This window comes from Chrysochloris asiatica, unplaced genomic scaffold, assembly GCF_000296735.1.
Source record: "Chrysochloris asiatica unplaced genomic scaffold, ChrAsi1.0 scaffold00520, whole genome shotgun sequence".
Classification (NCBI taxonomy): Eukaryota; Metazoa; Chordata; class Mammalia; order Afrosoricida; family Chrysochloridae; genus Chrysochloris; species Chrysochloris asiatica.
The window spans coordinates 264,681-276,811 of NW_006409038.1; the positions used below are offsets into that span (position 1 = coordinate 264,681).

The following is a 12,131-nucleotide window of genomic DNA, read 5'->3' on the forward strand; positions in this document are numbered from 1 at the left end:
GCATAGGATCTCCATGAGTCAGTACTGACTCAATGGCACCTAATAACAGCAACAAGAAGAAGAAAGATTTGGGTATGTTATGTTTTCTTTCTCATTTGTTTCTAGGAACTTTATGGATTCACCTTTTATTTGTTCTTCTACCTAACAGTTTTTGAGCATGGTGTTATTCAGTTTCCATGTATTTGACTTTATTTCCCTGGTATTTCTATTATTGATTTCTACTTTTATAGCATTGTGGTTTGAGATGCTGTGCTGTATTTTAATGTTTGTACATTTGTGGAAGCTTGTTTTGTGGCCTGACACATGGTATATTCTGGAGAATGTTCCATGTGCACTGGAAAATAATGTATATTGTATTGCTTTGGGGTTGAAGCTCTGAACCATCTAGGAGGTCAAATTGACTGATATTGTTGTTTAGTTCTTCTGTGTCTTTGTCATGTTTATTTCTGGCTGTTCTACCTTTTCTTGAAAGTGGTGGATTAAAATATCCTATTATTGTAGATTTCTCTATTTTTTAAAATATTTTATAGTTTGCTTTATATATTTTTAAGCTCTTTTATTGGAAGCGTAGATATTTATTATGGTTATGTCATCTTGTTCAGTTGATCCTTTAGTCATGAGATAATGCCCATCTTTATTTGTTCTGTTGGTTTTTGCTTTAAAGTTTATTTTATCTGAGATTTGTATTACCAATGCTGCTCATTTTCATTACAAATAGTTTGGTATATTTTTTCCATCCTTTTACTTTTAGTCTGATTTTTTTTTTTTTTCCTTTGAGTGTAAGGTGTGTCTTTTGCAGATAACATATTAAAGGAGTTAGTTTTCTTATCCCTTCTGCCACTCTGTGTCTCTTAACTGGTGCATTTAATCCATTGACCTTCAGTTCAAATCTCTGATAAAATAAACTTTAAAGCAAAAACCAACAGAATAAATAAAGATGGGCATTATCAATAAGTATGAATTCATTGCTGTCATTATGTTTGTTTTTTGTGGTGCTGTTGATTTCTTTCTATTGCATGCCTTTCTATGCTGAGTTCATGTATTTTGCACTCTTTCTAGTCAGTTTCATCATACTTTTAATGTTTTCCTTCGATTTTCATTTTCTAAATATGTTGTGAAGTCTTAATTTTCTTTGAGGTCACCCTATATACTATTGACTTTTTTCATCATTTATTATAGTGTATTTTATCCTACAATTCACACGACCTACTCATTACCTCAATCACTGTTCCTATAATTTCTTCTCTCACACTGTTAATGTTTATACATAGGCTGACCTCTCAGGTACTCTGGATTTATTCTTTTTTGTTGTTGTTCTTCCATACAATATCTTTTATTATTTTCATTTTAGTATACTTTCATAAGATTTTGCAATAATGGTCTTATGCAATATTTGTACTTTTGTGACTGACTAATTTCACTCAGCATAATTTCCTCATGGGTCATCCATGTTATGTGGTGGCTTGCAGCTTCCTTGTTATTCTTCAAGATAGCATAATATTCCATGCGTGTATGTACCAAAGATTGTTTATCCATTCTTTCATTGGTGGGCACTTAGACTGTCTCCAACTTTTTGCTATTGTGAATTGAACTGCTATGAACATTGGTGTGCATATATCTACTCGGGTTTTGACTCATATTACTTGTGGATATATACCAACTAGAGGAATTGTTGGATCATATGGTATTTTTATTTCCAAATTTCTGAGGAAGCATCATACTGTTTTCCAGAGTGGTTGGACCATTTTGCATTCCAAACAGCAATGTAGAAGTGTCCCAGTCTCTCCACATCCTAGCCAGCATTTATTATCCTCTGCATTTTTTAACTTCGCTGTTATTGCTGGAGAGATATCTCATTGTTGTTTTGGTTTGCATCTCTCTAATGGCTAATGATCATGAACATTTCTTCATATGTTTGTTGACTGCCAGAATGTCTTCTTTGGTGAAGTGTTGTTAATGTCCTGTTCCCATTTTTTAATTGAGTTACTTATCTTTTTCTTGTACAAGTGTTGTAGTTTCCTATAGATTTTAGAAATTAGTCCCTTATCTGATATAAAATTGCAAAAGATTTTGTCCCACTCTGTGGGCTCCCTTTGTACAATTTTGGTGAAATTCTTGGATGCACATAAGATTCTAATTTTTAGAAAGTCCCAGTCATCTATTTTGTCTTGTTTGTGTAATTGTTGCAATGTTTCGTAGTGTGTGTTTCCAGGATTACAGCAGTAAATTTGTCCCTATTTTTTTCATTGATGACATGTATAATTTTGGGATTCACAGTTAGGTCTTTAATGCATGTTGTGCTGCTCTTTATATATGGCATAAGGTAAAGGTCTTGTTTCAACGTTTAGTATATGGATTTCCTGTTCTTCCAGCACCATCTGTTGAAGAGACTATGTCTACCCCACTCAATGTACTCTGCCCTTTGTCAAAGTTCAGTTGGTTGTATATGGATGGGTTACTTCCTGGATTCTAAATTCTGTTCCTTTGATCTATGTGTCTTTCATTGTACCAGTACTTGGCTGTTTTAATCACTGTAGCCATGTAGCAAATTTTGAAATCAGGAAATGAAAGACCTCCAACTTTGCTCTTATTCTTAAGCAATGCTTTGCTTATCCTGGGTCATTTTCCTTTCCATATAAAGTTTGTAATTGTTTTTTCCATCGCTCTAAAGTATGGCATTGGAATCTGGATTGGGATTGCATTATATGTAAATTGCTTTGGGTAATATTGACACTTTCACAATGTTAAGTCTTCCTATCCAGGAGCAAGGTATATTCTTCCATTTTTGTTAACTCTCTGGTTTCTTGTAGTAGTGTTTCATAATTTTCTTTGTATAGGTCCTTTGTTTCTCTGGTTATATTTATTCCTAAATATTTCATCCTTTGGGTGGCTAATATAAATGGTATTGCTTTCCTAATTTCCTTTTCAGTGTTGCCATTATTAGCATAGAGGAATCTTACTGATTTTGTATGTTGGTCTTGTAACCTGGCAATTTGCTGAATCTTCCAATGAAGTCTAGTAGGTTCTTTAGTGAGCCTTTGGTGTTTCTATGCATGTTGCTGTTGTTGTTAGGTGCCATTGAACTGAAACAGACACATAGTGACCCTATGCACAGCAGAATGAAACAATGTCCGATCCTGGGCCAACCTCACTACTGTTGCCACACTTGAGTCCAACGATGCTGCCACCTGACCAATACATCTCGTTGGAGGTCTTCCTTTTTTTTCTCTGACCCTCCATCTTACCAATCGTGATATCCTTCTCTAGCAACTGTTTCCTCCTGACAATATGTCCAAAGTATGAGAGATGAAGTTTGGCCATCTTGGCCTTCAAGGAGCACTCTGGCTGCACTTCTTCCAAAACAGATCTATTGGTTCTTTTGACAGCCCATGGCACTTTTAGTATTCTCCTCCAACACCATAATTCAAAGACATCAATTCTTCTATGATCTTCCTTATTCACTGTTGAACTTTTGCATCCATATGAGGTTATTGAAAATACCATGGCTTGGGCCAGGCGCATCTTAATCCTCAAGCTGACATCTTTGCTCTTCAACACTTTAACAAGGTCTTGTGCAGCAGATTTGCCTAATGCAATACATCATCTGATCTCTTGACTGCTGCTTCCGTGAGTATTGATCCAAGAAGAATGAAGTCCTTGACAACTTCAATCTTTTCTCCGTTGGTAAGAATGTTGTTTATTGGTCCAGTGGTGAGGATTTTTGTTTTCTTGACATTGAGATGCAATCCATATCGAAGGCTGTGCTCTTTGATCTTCATCAGTAAATGTTTTAAGTCCTCTTCACTTTCAGCAAGCAAGTTTGTATCATCGGTATATCGCAGGTTGTTAATGAGTCTTCCTCCAATCCTCATGCCACGGTTTTCTTCATAATACCCAGCTTCTTGTATTATTTGCTCAGCATACAGGTTGAAAAAGTATGGTGAATGAATACAACCTTGTTGCACACCTTTTTCAATTTTAAAACATTCAGTGTTCCCATGTTCTGTTCAAACAACTGCTTCTTGGTCCAGGTTCAGATTCCTCATGAGTACAATTAAGTGTTCTAGAATACTCATACTTCGCAATGTTGTCCATAGCTTGTCATGATCCACACAATCGAAATCCTTGTGTAGTCAATAAAGCACAGGAAAACATCTTTCTGTTATTCTCTGTTTTCAGCCAAGATCCATCGGAGATCATCAATGATGTCCAGCTTGAACCTCTGGAAGTTCTCTGTCAATGTATGATTGTAGTCACTTCTGTATTACCTTCATCAAAACTTTACTCGCATGAGATATCAAAGAGATTGTCTGATGATTTCCGCATTCCGTTGGGTCACCTCTTTGGAATGGGCTCAGATATTGATCTCTTCCAGTCATTCGACTAGAAAGTGCCTTCCAAATGTCTTGGCATAGAAGAGTGAGTGCCTCCTGTGCCGCCTCACTTTCTTGAAAGATTTCAATTTTTACTCCATCTATTCCTGGTGTCTTGTGCTTTGCCAATTCCTTCAATGCACCTTGAACTTCCTCCCTGAGTATCATTGGCTCTTGATCATATGGTACCTCTTGAAATGGTTGAACATTAACCATTTCCTTTTGGTACAGTGACTCTGTGTATTCCTTCCATCTTTTCTTGATGCACTCCGCATCATTCAATAATTTGTCCAGTGAATTTTTCAATAACGAAATTCGAGGCTTGAATTTTTTCTTCATTCCCCCCTGTTTGAGAAATGCTAAGCCTATTCTTTCTTTTTGGTTTTCTGATTCCAAATCTTTGCACATTTGATTATAATATTTGGCTTTATCTTCTTGAGCTGATCTTTGAAATTTTCTGTTCAGCTCTTGGACCTCCTCATTTATTCCATTTGCTTTCTATACATTGGATCATATAATCTGCAAGTAGATAGAGTTTTACTTACTCTTTGCCAATTTGGATGCCTTGAATTTCCCTATATTGCCTTATAGCTCTGGCTAAGACTTCCAAAACAATATGAATAGGAGTGGTGATACTGGGACTCCTTGTCTGGTACTGTTCGCAAAGGGAAAAATTTCAGTTTCTCTGTATTAAGAGTGACGTTGTTGTTAAGTTGTTAAGTGCCATCGAGTCGGTTCCAACCCCTAGCGATCCTGTACAGGGTTTCCGAGGGTGTAAATCTTTACGGGAGTAGAAAATCTTTACGCGAAGTGGCTGGTAGTTTCTAACCGCTGACCTTAAGGTTCACAGCCCGATTCGTAACCACTACGCTACCAGAGCTCCTTAAGAGTGACGTTAGCTGTTGGTTTTGTATATATGCACTTAATTATATTGAAGAATTTCCTATCAATGCCTAATTTGTTCAGTGTTTTTATCAGAAATGGATTTTGGATTTTGACAAATGCCTTTTCTGCAACAATTGATATGCTCATATGGTTCTTTTCCTTTGTCTTATATGGTGGATTACATTAATTGTTTTTCTGATATGAAACCATCCTTGCATCCCTGGTATAAATCCCACTTGGTCATGATGTATTATTTTTTTATGTGTTGTTGAATTCTATTGGCTAGGATTTTGTTGAAATTTTTGCATCTATGTTCATGAGGGATATTGCTCTATAATTTTCTTTCTTAGTGACATACTTCCATTGTTTTAATATGAGGGTTATGCTTGCTTCATAGACTATATTAGGTAGTTTTCCATCCTGTTCTGTATTCTGGAATAATTTGAGTAGAATTGGTGACAGCATTTCCTGTATGTTTGGTAGGGTAGAACTCACCAGTGATGCCATCTGGACCTGGACTCTTTTTTTCTTGGTTAGGAGTTATCTGGTGACCTGGCCAATTTCTTCCTTCGTTATACATCTGTTTAAGTTTTCTACTTCTGTCTGTGTAAATTTAGGTAGGTCGTGCTTTTCTAAAAATGTATTCATCTCCTCTGGGTTTTCAAATTTATTAAGAGTGTAACTCTTCACAACATTCTGTTATTATTCTTTTTATTTCTATTGGCTCTGTTGTGACATCACCCATGTGATTTCTTATGCATGTTTTTTTGTGTAATGTCCCTATTTTCTTTTGTTAGGTTTGCCAGTGGTTTGTCTATTTTATTAATTCTTTAAAAGCACCAGTTTCTCGTCCTGTTGATTTTTTTCAATAGTTTTTCTGTTTTCTACCTCATTTATTTCTGCCCTAATCTTTATTTCCTTTCTTCTGTTGACTGTAGGTTTACTTTGCTGATCTGTTTCTAATTGTTGGAGATGTTGTGTTAATGTGTTGATTTGGTTTGTTCTTCTTTTTGGATGTGTGCATTTATTACAATAAACTGTCCTTTCATCATTGCATTTGCCATGTCACAACGATCATGGTATATTGTGTTTCAGTATCATTTTTTTTTCTAGGAACTTTGTGAATTCAGGTTTTATTTCTACTACTACCCAATCGCTTTTCAGTAGGGTGTTATTTAATTTCTATGTGTTAGACTTTATTTCCTTTGTCTTCCTATTGTTGATTTCTAATTTTATAGCATTGTGGTCTGAGAAGATGCTTTATAGTATTTTGTTGTTTGTAAATTTGTGGCCTAAAAAAATGGTCTATTCTGGAGAATGTTCCATGTTTACCAGGAAAGAATGCATATTGTTCTGTTGCTGGGTTGAATGCCCTGTATATATCTATGAGGTCCAGTTAGCTGATTATGTTGTTTAGTTCCTCTGTGTTTTTGTCTAGCTTCTTTTTGTTGTTCTATCCATTTTCAAAGTGGTGTATTAAAATCCTCTACCATTGTTGTATATTTGTCTATTTCTTCCTTCAAATATATTAGAGTTTGCTTTATATATTTTTGAGCTCTTTCATTGAAAGCATAGATATTTATTATGATTTTGTCTTCTTGTTTAATTGTCCGTTTAATGATGAGATAACGTCCATCTTTATCTACTCTGCTGTTTTTTGCCTTAAAGTTTATCTTATCAGAGATTAGTCTTGCCACTCATGCTCATTTTTTATTGTAATTAGCTTGGTATGTTTTTTCCATCCTTTGACTTTTAGTCTTTTTTTTTTTTTTTCCCTTTGTGTGTAAGGTGTGTTTCTTTCAGACAGCATATTGAAGGATATTGTTTTCTTATCCATTTTGACACTCTCTGTCTCTTAACTGGTGTATTTAATGCATTTACCTTGAGTGTATTTATCGATATGTATGGATTAATTGCTGTCATTATGATTTTATATTTTTGTGTGTGTGTGTATGGTGCTGCTGTTTTCTTTGTTCTGCATGTCTTCCTGTGCTGAGTTCATGTTTTTGTGTCCTTTCTTGTCACTTTCTTCATAGTTTTAATGTTTCCATGTTCTTTTTGGATTTCATTTTCTTGGCATGTAGTGAAGTAGTAATTTTCATGAGGTTTCCTTATATTCTATTAACTTTCCCCTCCATTTAATACAGTCGGTTTCATTCTGTAATCTACCTGATCTTCTCACCATCTCTATCTCTGCTTTTATGTGTTTACCTTTTTTTACATTGTAATTGTTTTATCATAAATTGACCTCACATGCCCTCTGTATTTGTTCTTATAGTTTTGTTCTGTTCTTGACTCTTCCATTTGTCAATGGAATTCTGAGTGGTGCTGCCACATATGTCAATCTCTGATTGTTGTGTGTTATTTTTGGTTCTCAGTACACAGAACTCTCTTTAGGATGTTTTGCAATGAATTGTTGGCTTTGGCAAAATCCCTCATGTTCTGTTTATCCTGGAATGTTTTGATTACACCATCGTATTTGATTGACAGCTTTGCTGGTGGAAGATTCTTAGTTGGCAGCTTTTTTTCTTTCAGGATTGTATATATGTCTCACATTGCCTTCTTGCCTGTGTGGTTTTTTGTTGATAGATCTAAGCTTAATATGATTTATTTGCTGTTGTATGCAACACTTCTCTTTACCCTAGCTGCTTTCAAGATTGTCTTTTTATCTTTGATTTTGGAGAGCTTGATTATGATACGTCTAGGCGATTTTCTCTTGGTGTATATTCTTCGTGGTGTTTGTTGAGCTTCATGAATGTGTATCCCATGGCCATCGTGAGACAAATAAAAACAACAACAACAAAATCTACCAACAAATTAATATCAAACATGGTGAATATATTGTTCATGGTAATTTTATTGATTTTTTTTATAAGTATGTTGTCATTGTTTTTAAGGACCACTAAATGGTTTCTGACTCATATCAACCCTTCATAGGATTTCCAAGGCCCAGCTGATGAACTTGAAACACCCAACTTGTAGTACAAAATAATCTTGTCATCTAGTGCTTACACTACAGTGTCATACTAGAACTTCTCAATATGGTTTCAAAGGTGCCACCAAGTTTTTAATTAGCAGTAAAGTGCTCAAATAATTGTGCTACCCATGGACACCATACAAATAGACAAAAATATTAAACAATATAAACATTAAAAAAAAAGACATTTAATTGTGATTACATAAATTTGAATAATGACAATATTGAGTGTATACTTAGTATTATATTAACTTATTATAATAAATATTTTAGTATGTGTTGGAACATCACTGAGTCACCATGACATAAATATTAGTAGTGCATATTGATTAAATAATTGCTTAAGTCATGTTCTTTCTAATTTTTCATTCCACATTTTTGTCTAAATCATGCTATATCCCAGTAGACTCGTAGGTGACATGCATTCATATTAAAATTTAAGCATTATTTTAGGCATCAAAAGAAAATATTTCTACCAATTTGAAGAAAAATGTGCATATGTTCAGATATAAAATTTTCAATTGCATTAATATATATTCTTTAAAGGAGCTCTGGTAGCGTAGTGGTTAGGAATCGGGCTGCTAATCTCACGGTTAGCAGTTTGAAACTACCAGCTGTTCCATGGGAGAAAGATGAGGTTTTCTGCTCCTGTAAAGATTTACAGCCTCAGAAACCCTGTGCGGGGTCGCTATGAGTTGGAACCGACTCCACAGCACATAACAACATATGCTTTAAATATACTGTGTAGACCATTAAGTGTTGCCTATCATCTTAGTTCTCCAAATCACTTATGAATATTTTGCTTAGATAAAAATAAATGTCTTATCAAATTGTACGTCAGTTGTACAGATTCAGATAATAGAAAGTATGAACAAGACTATCAATATGCAGTCTAGAAATATTTCTTGCAGTGAATTTTACACTGTAAGAGCCAAAATGCTCCATAAGCCATTAGTGAGGTACAGGATATCTAGCATCCAGAATCCCTTCTCAATCATATAGAACATGTTTGTTCTCAGAATTACAAACTAAAGCATCTATATGATTGTTGGCTTTAGGGAAGCCACAATATTTTGTGGTGCTGTGGGTTAAGCATTGGACTGTTAACCAAAAGTTTGGTGGTTCAAACCAAACAGCCACTCCATGAGAGTAAGATGTGGGTAATGGGTAGTAAAGTCGCATAAAACAGGACATATGAGCAGGCTCAATAAACAGAATTCAAAACAGCCTAATATCAAGGAGAGAATAAACATGCATATGCATTTTTATATAGCAACATTTAGAAGCTGTAAAGTGACAGACCCAAACACAGTTTCATTGATCTTGGTTACATTTTAATTTAGTTAGGTTTAGATTCAGCAGCATCAGTTCCAGGTATCTCCTGAGATACACACAATATAGTTTGGATTAAATCTGTACTAATACAAGAAAATAAGTAGTGAGATACCTCTACATTTGAAGGAAAATAAATACATTCTCCTTAGAAAAGAATTTTGTAATCAACTTTTCTAAACCAACCTTCATGGCCTTGTTTCTCAGGCCATATATGATTGGATTAAGTGAAGGGGGCAACATAATATAGAATGCAGATAGAATGAGATCAGTGAAGGATGCAGATGCTAAAATAGGTTTTAGATATGCACTTATGGCAGTTGATAAAAACAGTATAATCACTACTAGGTGTGGAATACAAGTGGAGTAAGCTTTTGACTTTCCTTCTGTGGATGGAATTTTCCTTACAGTAGAGAATATGTAGGCATAGGAGATGATGATGCAAATAAAGCAGCAGAAATCTAGTACTGAACTGATGAAAATAAACACAATCTCTGAAGTAATATGTTCTGAGCAAGAAATAACTAACAACTGGGGAATGTCACAGAAGAATTGCTGAATTTCAATGATTTCACAATAAGATAAATTAAAGGTAAGTCCTGTGTGTATCATAGACAACAAACCACCACTGAGACAAGAGAAAAATGCCATTTTCACACAAGTGCCCCTGTTCATGATAATATCATAGTGTAGAGGGTGACAGATGGCAGCATAACGGTCAATGCACATCACTGTAAGGAGGAGCAGCTCTGTGGCTGCTGAAAATGCCACCAGAAAGACCTGGATGACACAGCCACGGAAAGAAATATGGTTGCTATGTGTCAAGGAGTTAACAATGGTTTTGGGTACAACAGCAGAAATGAGGCAAATATCAAAGAGGGAGAGATTCCTTATGAAGAAGTACATTGGTGTGTGGAGGCATGGGTCCAAAGATATTATGGTAATAATGAGACCATTTCCCAACAGGGCTGTAACGTATATTGCTAAGAATATCCCATCTTGTAAAATCTGAAGCTTCCATGGTCCAGCAAAACCCATAAGAATAAATTCTGTCACCATTGACATATTGTTCATTCTTTGTAGAAATTCTGTCTTAAAATAAATAAAACAAAAATTTATACATATATATATATTTATATGTGATATGACTACAGGATCGAGAACTCTATGTGTTCCTATATATTATATTCAACACCATTAAGCAATTAAAATAAGTTTATTAATAAATATTCTTCCATGAAAAATAAAATCATTCATTGTTCATATGTACTCTATATTATTAAGTTTTATTTTTCTGTGTCTAAATTTATCATGAGCTGCAACATATAAACAGACTGTTTTTAATGCTTCTTCCTATCATCAGATTTGCATAAATCAGGGCCCTGTGGATCAGTGAACTGAATCATAATTTATATTTTATATTAAGTGAAGGAAAAACCATGGAATATTCATTGTGCCCATTTTACAATTTAGCTCTATTTTGCTTTGTAATTTTTATATCAATTAAGGTGATCTATATTTACATTTTATTTTACATGTTTTTCTTACAAATAAATCTTTCTATATTTTATGTTATGATCCTTTTTCTTACAGTAGCTCTGGAAGCATAAGGAATTACCAGCTGAAATGTATCTCCTATTTTCTGAGGTTTTCAGATTGTTGCTTAAAATTAATTAAATGTCTTATTCCAGAATTTCTTCTTTCTACTTCTGTGCTTCCCTAATCCTTCCCCTGGCAATCTCACAAGCTTTGAGGTATGTAGTTTTCAATTTACATGTTCATTTTTTATATTATTTAAACTTGTATGGATGAATGGATAGACATAGAGATGATAAGGAGGTAGATATTGGACAGGTACATAGGTATGTATAAATACATACATATATGTTTCTCAGTGTTTAATATTGCTACTCGACATAAGGATACACAACAGGATATATATATTTTTTTTCCTAAAACATTATTTTTGTTTTCTTCATCTGTATTATAAATTCTATTCCTCTGTTTTCATTCCATTTTACTTAGATATTCTAACACTTTACCAAATTTAATTGTCTAAAGTAACCATATATTAAATTTAATATTCTATACAGTTCCGGTAGCATAGTGGTTACAAATCAGGCTGCGAACCGCAAGATACGCAGTTCGAAACTCCCAGCTGCTCTGCGGGAGAAATATGAGGCTTTCTGCTCCTATAAAGATTTACAGCCTTGGAAACCCTGTTCAGGGTCACTATGGGTCGGAACCGACTCAACGGCACTTAACAACAACAACAGTTTTCTACCTAAATTGTAATTCACTCTTGTACAGAAAGGCATTTTTTTCAAAGTTCATAAATAAATGTATTTATCTATTTGTCAGACTGGAGGTACTCAAGATAGGTAGAACTGACCAGCCAATATGTCAGAGAAATATGAGGTTTCATGTTCTCAAAAAGACTGACAGCCTATAGAGCATTTAAATTCTATATGGTGTCACTATGAATCAGTACCAACTCAAGTCACTTAACTACAACATACATTTGTATATTATATATATCATTTTTATAGACGTATAATATTACA

General features: G+C 34.5%; 1 protein-coding gene across 1 annotated transcript; it reads right to left on the minus strand.

Annotated features, from left to right (window-relative positions):
* Positions 1-9,684: 9,684 nt before the first annotated feature.
* On the minus strand, positions 9,685-10,641 carry LOC102842353 (olfactory receptor 14A16-like). The gene has a single exon (XM_006877526.1). It carries the CDS (start codon positions 10,639-10,641, stop codon positions 9,685-9,687), a length of 957 nt encoding a protein of 318 aa, XP_006877588.1.
* Between the last annotated feature and the right edge of the window lie 1,490 nt (positions 10,642-12,131).

Coding starts and splice junctions, on each gene's coding strand:
- LOC102842353 (XM_006877526.1), bottom strand. CDS start 10,641: ATGAACAATATGTCAATGGTGACAGAATTTATTCTTATGGGTTTTGCT.